Genomic DNA, 15512 nt, shown 5'->3' with positions numbered 1-15512 from the left:
TGATTTAGATTTATAATACATCTGTAAAGTTTATTATATTATAATTATTGTTGTAATAAAATTTGCACTAAAAATATAATTCACATACATTTTTATTTTCTTATTGTTGTTTATATATGTTTAATATTTATGAATTCATCGAGTCAGCGTGTACTTACATCTCACTTTTTTCTCATGGAAATTTCTTGGGTTCTAACACAGCAAATTTAAATTACTAACAAGAAGCTGGATAATATCGAAAAGCCTAGCGCACAAATGTATTAAGTACGAGATTGATGATTTAGATGTTCTTTTCGATTTGCAGCCAGCATTGTTAAACACATTTGTTTTAAAACAAATGTGAATTGAAAAAAATTGTGACAACAGTAAGTGAAATAGCACATGAAACACCTGTGCACCATAAAGCATCGTCTTATCGTCTCGGGTGATATAGAAAATGTACTTTACTCGCTTTCTAAAATCACACTCAACACATGTGTGTGCTAGGTCATCGATATGGTAAAAATGTTTACCATATCGATACAAAGTATGCAATTGCATTTTTGAGATATTTCATCTATGTTATTTTACATTATGATCTTTATCTATAAATATAAAAAAACAAAAACACCTAATTTGAAGACTACAGGGACTAAATGGAAAATAAAGCTAATCAAAGGCTCTGTATTTTTTATTAAGTGTCTGACTCCAATCCTTGATGTTTTTATTATCAGTGAACTTATATTTTTCAATACTAGACTGAGAAACAAATAAAATATAACAAAGATTCTGAGAAAATTTAATAAAATCAAACCAGAGTCACAAAAGGAAATGCAACTAAAACTTGTAAAAAATTGTAGTCAACATGGACATAATACGAGAATATCAGACAAATACCATATACAACTTTCTAAAACAAGACAAGGACAATCAAGACTAATGAACCAGGGACTGAAATTATACAATAAACTACCAGACAAAACTAAACAAAAGACTCGGACAAACTTTTCAAAAGATGAAAAAAATATTATTTTGAACAACAGAGTATAAATGAAAAATGTATATATTATTTTATGTAAAATGAATGTAATAATCCGTAAGGGTTTATAAATAAATTTTTAAATAAAAAAAAAATATATAAAAAAAAAAAAGAACAATGAATGTAAGTGACATTCACGGTTCTCGCTTATTATTGAAAACCATTGTCTCTTTAACTCATTATTATTCTTCTTCTGTTTTCTTAAGATAAATTTGGCAGATTACTGCACAGCTGTTGAGCTTCTTCTGTACAAAATCGTTCCAGTACCTGGAGATCTTGGTACTTTTTTTTGATATTGCCAGAGGTCCTGAAAAGAAACCGAACTATTACTGAAAAAATAATACAGTTAAAACTATTTTTTTTCATAAAAGTAAACAGCTAGTGTAAATACTCTCATATGCAGCATTGGGTAAATAGAAATCATTAGCTTGACATGGTGTCTGAGATTCTTCAGCATTCTGCTGATTGTTCGTCCTTGCAATAATAATTCCATTTATATCCACTCGGTCTAGCAAATTACATTTGTTGACTATAAAATGAATCCATTTTATCATATTTTAGTTTTTATTTTGCCCACCAGCTGAGTCACAAAAAATGCTGAGCTGCTTTACTCTTTACTCTTTTGTCCAAGTGATTGATTAAAAAATGATGCATAAATGACATGACTTTATTCGTTCCTTTCTTTGCTGATATCTCGGGATAGCAGTAAAAATATGATTGTCCAGTTGACAAAACATGTAAAGGTGTGCATAGGCAGCTGCCTTTTGTAGTAGACATCATTAGTTGTTATGTTTGGCAATGAAATGTTTTTTTGATAATTAACTGCTAAAGATTCATATTCATAATCATTTCTTGTCTTTAACTTTTTGTTTTTTTTTCTGTCGTAGAAAACTCCAGCTTTCGTCAGGTGCAACTTCTTTTCTGTATTCATTCTTTTATTTTTTGCTCGGTTTCTTGTGTGCTATTTTGTTTAGCTATAGACTTTAGTTCAGCATCTATTCAGTCACATTTACTGCAAATAAAGGACCTTGGGTATCCAAACAAAATGTTATATTTCTTGAAGTGAGCTCTGTAAGATTCGTAAGATAGCTTGTGTTGTGGATATTTTTCTAAGAACAGTTTGGATGTCAAACTCTTCCGGTAGATAAATTTTTGAAAATTTTTTGTTGCTGTAATCTGGCTTGAGCGTCCTTTGAACGATTTTTAAGTGTTTTATTATATCATCCCCTATTTGAGATTTCAGTCTATTAGGGCGATTAATCATTGAGAAAAAAAAACTAGTAAATAAGCGTACCTATCTAACCAACAAACAAAACAAAAGAAACACGAAACAATAGCGCCTGAACTCGAGCTGTCAAAGTGACATTGCCGGTTTTTTACTTTTAGCGTGCGGACTCTCATGATTCTTGCTATGTTAAAGCAATCGAATTACTGGCCATAGACAATGACGCAGATGATTTTTTAATATGAAAATTTTACTGTGAAAAGATACGTACGCCGCTACATGGCATTATTACATTTATTTTGTATTTTAGCTGACATTCCTTATTTTCCCCTATAGTCTTTATTTACAGATGTGTACAATTCAGATAAAAACACAAATCAATAAAAAAAAAAATAAGATGAAAAAACCTTATAAGCTTCCTGCAAATTATCTAATAGATTTTCAGATAGAGTACTTTACGTAGGGCACCTGGATAATATGTGCCTGAATGTGAAAAAAATCCACGAGTTCCTGAGGAATACCCCGGCTAAAATGCTATAAATACAACAAAAAAATAGTCATTGTGATTGTCATGGTAGTGTTTACAAAACTGTTTCATAATGTTTCTAGTTTTTTGTGAAATTTATACATTTTTTCATAAAATACTGTGTTGCGAGAGGATGCTGTGTGACATTGCGCTGCTCTCGCTGTGACACGTTGAACAGCACTGATCTAATATCGTTCCACCTGTTAGCGTGGAGATACAGCAGGCAGTTGGGAGGGAAAATGCATGTAAAACGTAAAGAATGAAATCCGGATTTTCAAGGTTATAACTGACGAAAAGTGACCAAATAGGAAAAGCACACATGCACACTGACCAACATATCAAAGATGATTAAACTGTAGAGCGATGAATTTTAAAGAATTGTAATTTTGATCCATTCTTAACATTATGGGGATTATGTAAAAAATTAAATCAATATTATTAACAAAAAAGTTGTTGAAAAAATATACTCTAGAAGATACCTCCCTTAGGCCCAGAAGGGTGGACTTATTTTATTTTTTACTGTAAAGTTTGCATTGGATTGCCTTTTCTGTCAATTATTATAACATTTATAATGAAAATGTACATATTTTTCTTAATGTTTTCCATTTGAAATATCTACAAATATGTATTTTTATTTAATTAGAAAATTTATATTTTACGCACCCAGAAGGAAACCTTTTGTTAGAGCAACAGATAAATAAAACTCTCGTTCATTCCACAATAATTTATTATTAATATATTACTATTGTGTATGGTAATGAATAAATATTGTACAATATAAATTACTTATTATCTTATATAATGAATACTTTTGAGATAGTATTAGCATTAGCTTTAAAAAAAAACACTCAAATTCAAACACACAACACTCTTATAATAAATAACAGAGCATTAATTGAAAATAACATAAAATAAATAAATTTCATAGAACCAATAAATAGCATCCAATGTGTATAAATAGTCTTCTGTCTAAAGAATTGGATTTTAAGTTACACATTGTCGGGTAAATAGGAAAATGGGAACTCCCATTTACTTAAAGGAAGTAATATTATGTATGTATAATAAATATGGTTTACAAATGTGTAATGTTCCAGTAATGCGGGCAGATTAAATACAAAACAGTCCCAAATAATATAATTCGTAATCCACAAAAAATATATATACATTACATACATATATAAGTTGTATAAAAACAGAACTACATAATATTATGTAATTAACTAACATCAAATTTTACCATTACTAAATGGGAGTTTAATGGCATTTGTTAAGTGTAAAATTGACTATTATTAATAAGTTAATAATAAATATTTTTTAAATACAAAAGTGAATGGATATTATTAACTACATTTTGATTAAGAATTCTTATTTTATTCACAAAGGAGGTTAACTGTTACATATACATATTTGTTAGAAGAAAAATGGCATTTACTAGCCACACAATGGATGTTTATTTACAAAGAGTTTTATTCACTAAAGACATTTTTAATATTATCTGTAATATGAGGATATTATGTCCATTGATTTACTGCTTTGGGATTTAATATTAGGCTCATCTTAAATGGAAACTATACTAAAATCGTCCGTGTTCCTTACACTTATCAAACAAAAAAACAGTCTACCAACTAGGTTATTATGATCTACACACTGTATTTGTGCTGGAAATTTTAATTTATACAAAAGCACTACACAAATATATCCATAACGGCCTTAACTTAGTTATTTTATAAGATAACAAATATTTCAATTGTATTTGGCCTTAATACTTACTTTTTAAAAGGACTAGTTCATTGAAAATCGACCATAGATTGTTTATGTTGCGAATATACTAGTAACAATTTCTAAATGTACACGGTACACGCATGCATCATTCATGTACAATAAACAATACGCGTATTTATATTACTTCTAAATTGAGAAGGGTTAAAGCATTTTAAGTATGCTGAAAAAAAATGACAATGATCTACCTGTCAGTGATGCAATAAATGTACAAATGGAAGATATATATATTGTCTTATTTATACTAACAAAACAAATACATTCCTAGTAATAACTATTTCATATAAGTAACAAATAAAGACAGTCAAACATTATTTGTAATTTTATATTTATGACAGCTGTTTTAAAGCTGCCTTAAAATTATAAAATATGGAATTCATAATATTTGAAATATGCATTAGGGTATTTTTTTAAAAATGCGAAGGCAAGAATTTTGTCTACTGAAGATGTGGTTTTAATTGAATAAAAAACAATAGTCTTATCACTATCACATAATGTAACTGCCGATTTAAAAAATATTTTAGTTTTAAATAATCATCTCGATTATTTTTTATGCTATGTATATTTAATAATTACTTTATAATATTTCTTAGTATAACAATAGGTGGTATTCTACAATAATGTTGGTGTTATCGTTTTTGAACCAGACCTTGGTAGACTTGATTGAAAAAAACAATAATGAAATAAATTGTTAAATAGACATTGAAAATTGAAATAATTGCATAGCTGTCTCGGACTAGTCTCATTGCATTATAACAAAATCTTCGCAATACAATGAATATTGTATGTATACATCTCAGTAGCTACCTACTAATTCTTAAACTACATTATGCTAAATTGATTAAGAGTATTGGATTATTAAAATGCATAAAATTCATAAGATCACAGCATCCTTATAACAAAAAATGACCACCTCACTTCTATAGGCCGGCAAACAATAATTAGACCATAGCTACACCAATCATATTCATACAAATTGAAGATTTTTACAGTATTTGCCTGTATGTTCAAACAAAAGTATCGTTTAGGAAAAACACTAACCATATCAAAATAAACAACAATTTGGCGACAAACATGAGTTAAGTAACATTTTCAAAGTGCACTTATTCCAAAGTTAGGAATTACGATCATTTCGACTATTTATTGCCATCTAATTGAGTTAATTTCTCAAAATTTATTTTTGAAAAAAAGGACATATATTTGATAATTTAAAAAAATAAGCGCATGTTCGTTACATGTCTATTTTGAGACTGGCAGAAAAGATTTGTAATTGAAATTTGACTTCCAAAGGCAGCGAAAAAAACACAAATGGTGCAGATTTTCTTTCCTGCACAAAAATGCTTAAGTGGAAAAGAAACCTCGATTTTTGTAGAAATAAGTTAAATTTAACCTTCCAAAGTAATTTTACAAAATACTCTTTGATGCATCAAGTAAATAACCATGAACATATTCTAACACCTAATCAGAACATGTAAGATTACATGAGTAATTATTATCGCAATATAAAATTACAAACAAAAAGCACAGAATAGAATAACAATATTGAACAACTTCACAATAACCATTATGAAAATGCCAAATTATGCAATAATCAAGTATGACATTTTCGTTTTCTAATTGATATTTAAGTTGATGTGATCTAAACATTGATTAAGGAACAGTATCCGTGCATTAGGGAAAAATGAAAAATCAAGCCATTCCCCAAATAGAAACCAAGACACGTCAATTAAAGAATTAAATCACAAATTTTATTCCATACTCAGGGCCATCACATAATCCTATAAAAGGATATGATCAAATAAATTGGGCCCCGACACATAAACAACTTTAAGATTGTACAAAGTATCACGCCATTGATTGGCTGTGCATCATCACAACAGATATCCCAACATTCAGTAACTATTTCTAGTCAACGTTTTGTCATTGTTAGCCGATATAAAAATTCATAACACTTGAAACAACTCTGGTGTTACCATACTTGGAACATATTTACAAATCATCACATTTTGTTATCGCATGTTTAAAAAAAAAACAATGATTTTAAAATGTGTAACGCTTTTATAGGAGATATTGTTTGACTTACAGAAAATAGCGGGGAGCCTAGTTAAATTAAAAAGAAGCTTAGAGTATTGCAACGAGAGCTAAGCTTATAACGATGTTGACATGTCTCAAAACCAGAATACATATTACTATGAAATGCTGCAATATCACTTGTAGACATCTATATTTTAAACATGTGTTTAGGACATGTTTTGACATGTATCTAGACTTCCATATTCAAACATGTGCCTACACTTCTAAATTCAAGCATGTGTCTAGACTTTCATATTCAAATATATGCCTAGATTCCACATATAATACGCTTCCTAAGAAAGCGGTGCTGTTATCTAGCGGCTGTGATGCGGCGAGTGTAACAAAATGGCTGTCTTAACGGTGACTAAAGGTGTTAGCGTAAAGAACGGTTTCATTATCTAGCGGTCGAGATCACCTATTTTTATCATTCGGAGGAGAATGAGACGTTTAACAATCATGCTACAGAGTGTGAATTCAAAGTTTAATGCAAATTTGTTGACTATTTTTCATGATTTCCTACAAAATCTCGTCATTTTTGGTGGACTACCAATCAATCGACCGACAATCACAATTTTTCAGGTACAAAGATGTTCACAGCTAATAAAGAACAAACTTTCTAAAACTGTTATGTTCTACTATGGCGGCATCAATGTTTGCCATTCTGCTCACAATCAACACTCGCTAGGAAACCTGCGCTATCTAGTTTGGTACAGACAGTATTAAAATGACATCAACCACCGCTACACGACGGCACTGCTACCTTAGGAAACCATAGCTTCAGACTTCATATCGCACATCCAATAACATAGTCATAATTAAATAGTAAAGGAGAGTCTAAAAACTGGATAAACACATCTTAAAACCATGTATTCATTGTGATTTTTTATTTTATTTTCACCCTTTAAAACAATGCCAATGTCATGTATATTTCATTTTGTCTTAAAAAAAGTCAATCAATCAATTTCAAAAGAAAGAAAAAAATCTGATATTGTTTGAAAACAATGGCACTCAAATAAGTGTTAATGTAAGTCTTTTTATAGTCATCAAGCAGGTAAATCGTAAAGATGGAATTGTGTATTTTTTTTAGCATATCATCGGCGATTCTGCAATACCACATAACCTCATTTATTTATATTTTTATTCTCAATAATAATAATTGTTCTAATAATCCAACGGTATTTTTGGTTGATTAAAATCGTAAGTAATAATATATTAACAGAATAGTTTTTTGGTTCCCCTATAAAAAAAATTAATTGATCAATATGAAAGTTTTTTTATAATTTGTTTTGTATACTTAACTAAAAATCTGTTTTTTTTTTAGTAATAACTATTTAATCGGATGTGTGATATTTAAACATGTGCTAAGACTTCCATATTCAAACATGTTTCTAGACTTCCATATTCAAATATATGCCTAGAATTCCATAGATAAACACATGCTTAGACATTGCGATAAAGTGCCAAGAGGGCTCAATCTGAGAGTGTTTAGAAACCAGAGTTGCAGTCTACAAAGTGTCGGTCTACTTCTTCTTCCCGTTGGCCCTCTTCTCGGCCTTGCGCAGGACCTTGTCCCTCTTGTCCTGCAGGCGGCGCTCTTTGTCGGCGGCGGCCCGCAGCCCCTTGAGACGGCGCTTGAGACGAGCCTTGTCCTCCCCGGCCAGCCCCAGCAGCTTGAGGTCGCGCGAGGTCAGCGACAGCAGTAGCGGCCCGTCCACACCGCGCGACGCGAATGCGCCCGCATGGCGCTCTAGCCCCTGACCCTGTGAGACTATCCACTGCCAGACCTGCCAACAAACAAACATTTCGTAACATTATTATCATGTCACTATCCGCCAGGGGTGAATCGTCCATATAAGCGATTATGTGCAGCTTACCATTAAATTTTACTGTCGTTAATAATTTATTTATTTATTAATTTACATGCCCTACGGGCTTTTACATATATTAGAAATTACATTCAAGTGCAGCAGTGAAACAGAAGTATGTAAATTGAGTTAAAATTAAAGAGAACATAAGAAAAACTAAAAGATACAATAATAAGTAAAAATAAGGAAATGTACCAACATAGGTACATAGAAAAATATTTAATAAATTTACATATGTAAACATACACACATACATACACATGCATATGCATACAACACACACATATACATACATGCACATACATATATATATATATATACACATAAGTTTATGAATTATTATAGAGATACATGAGAAAAAAATAGTAAATAAAGAAGAATATTAAGAAATTTTATACAAATTAATTTATAACCTTTTGAATACTTAACCTATATTTATATAAAGACAGACAAAATATATCAACTTCACCATACTCCTTACCTAGCCGGCGTAGTCTAGGTATTGGTGAATTGTAATAATAATTATGACTATCAGGAGATTAAAAAAATAATGTTAGCTGCTGAGTATTTCGAACAGGTACTTTTAAGCTGATAACACTAGTTAATTCCGGGACGTCCCATTGGACGCCATTTGCTATTTTATATAAATTTAATAAATCATTTATAATTCTTCTTTTACAAAGAGTTGACATATTTAAGGTACATAATAAATTATCGTAATCAATGTTTTCAGTGTGTATATTAAGTTTGTAATTGATGAATCTAAGGAATTTACGTTGTGCTCTTTTAACTATAAAATATGAACATTGTAATAGGGTGACCAAATTGTTGAATTGAATTCTAAATTACTTCTAACTAAGGCAGTAAATAGCACTTTGAGGGTAGTGATGGAATTAAAATCCTTTACAGTTCGCTGCAATGTTTTATAGTAGTTTTAATTATTAGAAAATAAATAAAATAATTTATATTTATTATAAATTATGATCACCGTTTATATCTTCCAAAAAAATAAATATACACATCTATCACCCAGTGCCCAGCCCGTTCTCAGTGGGCAAAAGAAACTGGCCGTAATCGGCCAAGTAATCTTCAGTTTCTTTATTTATACAAAATGTGTACGTATTTTAACATCTCAAAACCCAGTCGGTGTTTTTCCCTTCTGAAGTAAGCTCGCAGATTACAGATATTATTTAAAGCTTCTCTATTTGGAGAATAGCGTTTCAAAGATTATTTCCTATGAACCATTTTTTTTGGATAGTAAACAGTTGACATATGACGCAAGTTCTTTCGTCCGCCCGTCTTAATGCAACGTTAGTGGCGCTCCGCTCGGTGCATGTGCCAAATTTTGGCATTATTAATTTTTAGAAGGATCGGAGCGGACGGCGGGAGTCACGTGGCGGTGCTCAGTGTTATCATTTTTGTTGCAGTATTATTAGGAATATAATATCTAATGAATATGTCATTGCATTATTTTTTTTAACTTTTGCATATATATATATATATATATATATGTATTGTATTAAAATAATGGAGAATACACCTACATATACCACGAAGTTATTCATTATTGTTTAAGTTTATTTGGTGGATGAAAGTAATAATTATTTTGATTAAAAATAAGTAGGTATTCAGCCTTCTGTTGTCAGCAGCTGAAGCGGAGAGATGTATACATCACACAAAACCACAGAAAAAGAAGCCGTGTATATACTTTAATACTTATATGTATGTACATCATGCAGGTATAAATTATTTTAAAAAAAAACTTTTTTAAAAAGTCACCGTTTGCCACTGATATAGGAATGCTAGGAATCGAACCTGATATGTCAAAATGGTAGGCATATATGCCAACCACTACACTACGAGGAGGACTTGTCTCCACTCGATTTTCTTTTTTAGGATTTTTGCCCAAGGGTGACCACCAAGTCAAAATTGCTCGTCCAGGATTCTGGTTCTTTTTCACTCGCAGAATTGTATTCTTCTGAGAAGATGCGAAAATTGCAGAAATAGGAGAATGTCAAATTTATCATTTTATTTTATTCAAATAAACGGCGCTTCGTGCCTTTTACACATATTAGGTTAAAAATTCATTATTCAATGTACAAACAGGTAAGCAAAGTTAAGTTATAAGTAAAATACAGCATTTAAAAATAAACTAATACTAACGGTTATTGACAAATGTGAAAAGGTAAATAGAAAAGAAATATATATATATACCAACATAACATAATGTGACACATTTAAAAATAATAAAGAATAAAAAATGATGAAGGAAAATATTTTGTATAAATAAAACCCAGAGAAAACAAACCTGTTAATAAAGCAATTAAAACAATTATGAATAATATAAAAAAACAGTGTCGGCCTTTGCCTTTTTCTTTGTTTCTCGGCCTCGTGGTGTAGTGGACAGCGTGTTTGCTTATCATGCAAGAGGTCTCGGGTTCGATTCCCAACATGGTTGACATGAAATAATGATTTAAAAAGGTGTTTTTACGCTAGAATATTTCATAGTTCCTGGACTGGCACCCTGAAGCCTAAGACTGAATAAATTTATATCGAATATCGTAGAACAACGACAGACGTGAAAAAAAGGTGACATTGGCTCTCTATTATATTTGATCTTGAAAAGATTTTATAGAAGCTCTATATTCCAGTTTCGAAAAAAATGAAATATACATGACTAACCCAAGTATCAAAGGATTAACTTTTGTACTTAGAGTTGTGACAGTGTCAAAAAAAAAATTAATCCACTCTCATTAAGTTGAAGAAAATCACATGCGTTGTTGTTGTGGATCCTATGAGAAAAAACTGTCCGCGAACATGTTAAATAGTTTTTTTTCGTTATTATTAATTGATTTTGTGAATGGTAATTGAAAAAATACTTTAGTTTATTTTAATTAAGAGGTTAAAATAAAATGACAATATGTACCAAAGTTAAAATAAATGTTCACTTTGAATAATAACGGTCATCTCGGAAGTCATTCATTAAAATAAAACACTACCTCCTTCCCATCCCAACCCCAGGAAGAACTTTCTGACAAATTAAGTTGTGGAGCATTGAAATAGCCTTCCTGAGAAAGTGATTAGTGCACACTTGGTTAATGAGTTCATAAACCGCCTGGACAAACATATAAATTTATAATGTTTTCTATTCATATTTTCTAGATCTACACGCATCAGTTTAATAGCTGCTAGTCCATATGATAATAAAATAGACAATATGTAAATACCTGTTGCTTGTTCCACTGCATGACGGGGATGGTGTGGTGAGGACTGAAGGAAGCTGTGGAGGCCGAAAGGGGGGACAGGGAAGGGGAATCAGTCCCCGGGACCCCGAGGGGTTGCCACGGCATCTCGCTGCCCACGGCCATGCCCGGACCCACTTTTTTCACTAAAATTGGATACAAAAAAATATTAAAAAAAAAAAAAACACTTGAATGTCAAATGTAATTCTATCTATTCGGTATAATTATTGATTTATTTTACACGATAATCCTTCTGTATACTCGTATGAACACCTCAATGGCAACAATCCGTATTGGAAGCAATCATTTACATTATCACAAAAGTTTTACAGCCATGTGAATGAATTGAAGATAATATTTATATACATGTGGAATTGTATTGAAAAGTTTTTTGCAAAGTTTGTAAATTTTTTGAATTTCCTAATAAAATAAAATAAATAAATGTTCTAATACATAGTAAATATATTTTTTACATTATTTGATCGCAAGGAAAAAAATGCGTGTATAGTAAAAAATAAAATAACAAAATGAAAATAGGGCTATGTTTATCCAATAATATAATTTATCCAAATATATAAATTTTAAAGTTATAAATAAATAAATAATAATAATCAGAACCTGCATAAGCATATTAATTATCATAAAAGAAATTTAAGTGACATGAGAACAGAAAAAAAACAAGCCAACTTAGTAAGAAGGACTTAGTCTGCCAACCTTATAGAGTAGTGGCTTCTCCAAAAAGTGAAATGTTGGCAAAATCAAGAAAACACAAAATGCTTCCTGCCACCATGAAATATATTTATTTTTTAACATACATTTTTTTTCTGACCTTGTGTTGCGTTTTACTACTTTTTAACAAGGGATATACCGCTTTTTAGTGTAGTAATTGGTCTTTACCACCTTGGAGTCATTAATTTAGGTATGCGGAGATACTGCGTTTTTTTTTGTTTATCGCTCCTCAAAAACCAAAATGACCTGCCACTGTATTAATATGTGTGGCGCTAGATATTGTACTTGGGATACAAAAAAAAAAGTAATTTTATGTAAAATAGGAGATGCCACTTTCTTCACAAGGAGTGTAAGTTAGTGTTGTAAATAAAGTAATACAATACACACCTCTTGCATTGGCTTCATTGACGGCCTGCCTTATCTCCTCCACCAAGTTCTGGGTGAGCACCACCGGGTTAGTGGCCCCCGTACAGCCCGCGCCCCCCGCCTCCCCGCACCCTGCCAGCCGCTTCTCCCGCTCCGCGAGGACATGCTTCAGCTGCTCAGCCAAGGAGGCCGGGGGACCTGCCAATTTTTCTTTATTTATTTTGGATACTTAGTCAACGCCTCAAAATATGTTTTTTTTCCAATCCAGCTCAGCATTGTCTCCAAACATTTGGACATACTCAAAATATTGTTAATAATATGTTTGTTTTGGTTTATACATAAACACTAATTTTTGTTGTTTAATATTGATAAACGAGGTGTTTTCAAATTGATGACTATTCTCAGGTAGGTGAAAATAAGTGAAAAATTACATTTTTACAGTCGTTAAACAAATCACCACGAGGAGACACCGGGAATCGAACCCGAAATCATCTTAAATGACTATTCAAAGCACCGAAAAATGGTTAACCACTGTTGACTATGGATTTTATTAGTATTAGATATTAATATTTTAATTTACCCGTAAGAGAAGTAGAATACTGGTGATGGTGAGTTATGGAAGAATATGTGTCATCCTTCACTTGGTACTCCCCACTCGATCGCTTGAATACCTCCGAGTATTGCTATAAGTAAAATTAAACATTTATAATTATAATAAACAACTTAACACACTTAAGGCTGTAGTCTGGTAAAACGAACGCAAAATTAGGAAATCATACGATTTTGCCATTTTAAAATGAATTTTTTTATTATTTTTTATTGCGCAATTATAAAAAAAACATAAATTAGATAAAAATAATAATTTTTAAAGGTATTTCTGTTAAAAAATATACTTTAAAAAATATTGTTTTTATCTAATTTATGTTTTTTTATTATTGCGCGATTAAAAAAAAACATTAGTTTTAAAATGGCAAAATCATATGATTTCCTAATTTTGCGTTCGTTTTACCAGACTACAGCTTTAAGGGCGGGAAATAGGCAAACAATTTACACTGTGGGCTTAGCTATTGGCATGTAGTGAAGTATTCAAATATTTTTTAAATACACCGCAAAACAAAAAAAAAACTATGAGTTTACTTGCTACCGCATCCCTTGACTTTACTGAACTATTTTTCTAAGAAATCCTTTATCGATACCTCTTTCTTTTGTACGACAAATTAAGCACACTATGCGTCATCTTTCTACAATATTTACATTTTAAAATTTCTCAACAGTCTTGTTTTACCCACATTTGAGTGAACATAACAGAACAATCATGGAAAGTGCAAAGCAAATGTCGATTGCGATAAAATCTAAAATAATAACATTGTCGCAAGAAAACTTATCTAATTGTGAAATACCTCGTCCAGTTGGGTATTCAGAAGGTGCAGTGAGGAATTTATTAAAACAATTTCAAGAAACTGGTTCCATAGAACGGAAAAAAGGAAGCGGACGCATCGCTTAATAAAAAAAATTGTTATGCGTGATCGATTTTTAATGGCACCTGAAATACACGCAGAGGTGCAGTCTATCAGCACATCAACGTTTTCAGTGAAAGCAGTGTCCAGGTGGCTGTTGGAGCATAGTTTTCAAGCGTGAAGTCCCGCAAAGAAACCATTACTCAAGGACAAAATGAAAAAGGCTAGACTGGATTGGGTGAAGGAGTACCAGAATTGGACCTTGGAGGATTAGCAAAATATTATTTTCTCCGATGAATCAAAATTCAATCTTTCTAGTCCAGACGGGAGAAAGACACTTCGTCGAAAACCTGGGGAAAGAGATCATCCATCGTGTGTCGCTCGAACCGTTAATGATATGTAAAACAAATAAAAATATGTGTATTTGTTCTGCCATTTACTTAAACATCAATAATTTTCATTGATTTTGCCATGCGCGATTTTCATATAAATTTGTATGGAGTGAACCATGTGAATAATTATTTATTACCAAGTGCAAACTAATGTTCTCTGATACGTTGCAATTGGAGTACCAATACAGTGCTCTATTTGGTGCCTATTGGGTGCAGATAAAATAATCAATGAAAATGATAAAATATTTTCAAACTTACTGGCTGCCCGGTCAGTTCATCTCCAGTCAAACTCGAGAGGGTAGATTCTGGATTTTCTTCCCTATAAAGCAAGATTAAATTTGTCAGTATTAAGAACATAATTGATATGATTATTAATTATGAAAATTAAAAATAATGTGGCATATTTATACCTGTCCAATCTATTGTTGGAGTTGTTTAACATATCGTGTGATGCAGAAGTAGATTCGCTCAGTGAATCATCATTAGAGTCGTTATAACTCTCGTCTAGATCATCATACTGAAATCAAATAAATCAATAATTCGATATTCCAGAATTATTTTATAGCAGTTCAAGTGAATAATTAATGTAATGCTAAGTGTCTCCATAAAACATCTTAAACAAATTGGAAACAAAATACAGTCTGCCAAAAGAGAAGAAAATAATTGAAGGTGCTAGTGTTATTACGGCTTTTCTCTTATGGTAACTAACACTTTGAAACAGAAGTACAGAAATAGAATGCCATGACCTTGGCATAACCAACCACAAAACTAGTCACTTATAATTTGGTGTTCCAAGCGATGTGGGCCCTACAATCACTAATTACTACTAAGTACATAGTA

General features: G+C 31.4%; 1 protein-coding gene across 6 annotated transcripts in view; it reads right to left on the bottom strand.

The window, feature by feature from the left end:
* Positions 1-7652: 7652 nt before the first annotated feature.
* Spn (protein phosphatase 1 regulatory subunit spinophilin) overlaps positions 7653-15512 on the bottom strand; it is a 164021-nt gene continuing 156161 nt past the window's right edge. For all 6 annotated transcript variants that reach the window (XM_088235974.1, XM_088235977.1, XM_088235976.1 and 3 more), the window contains 6 exons: positions 15083-15189; positions 14931-14991; positions 13404-13506; positions 12845-13021; positions 11714-11874; positions 7653-8405 (listed from right to left, as the gene is read on the bottom strand). In XM_088235974.1, coding sequence (XP_088092100.1) covers positions 8142-8405; positions 11714-11874; positions 12845-13021; positions 13404-13506; positions 14931-14991; positions 15083-15189 — 873 coding nt within the window. In that variant the 3' untranslated portion in view covers positions 7653-8141. The remainder of the gene's footprint in view (positions 8406-11713; positions 11875-12844; positions 13022-13403; positions 13507-14930; positions 14992-15082; positions 15190-15512) is intronic.

The sequence above is a fragment of the Micrasema longulum genome, unplaced genomic scaffold (assembly GCF_059751315.1).
Source record: "Micrasema longulum isolate JH-2025_06_02 unplaced genomic scaffold, ASM5975131v1 h1tg001484l, whole genome shotgun sequence".
In the NCBI taxonomy this organism is placed as follows: domain Eukaryota; kingdom Metazoa; phylum Arthropoda; class Insecta; order Trichoptera; family Brachycentridae; genus Micrasema; species Micrasema longulum.
Note: the sequence above shows the minus strand (reverse complement) of the source record. Positions and strands in the feature narration are given on the sequence as shown.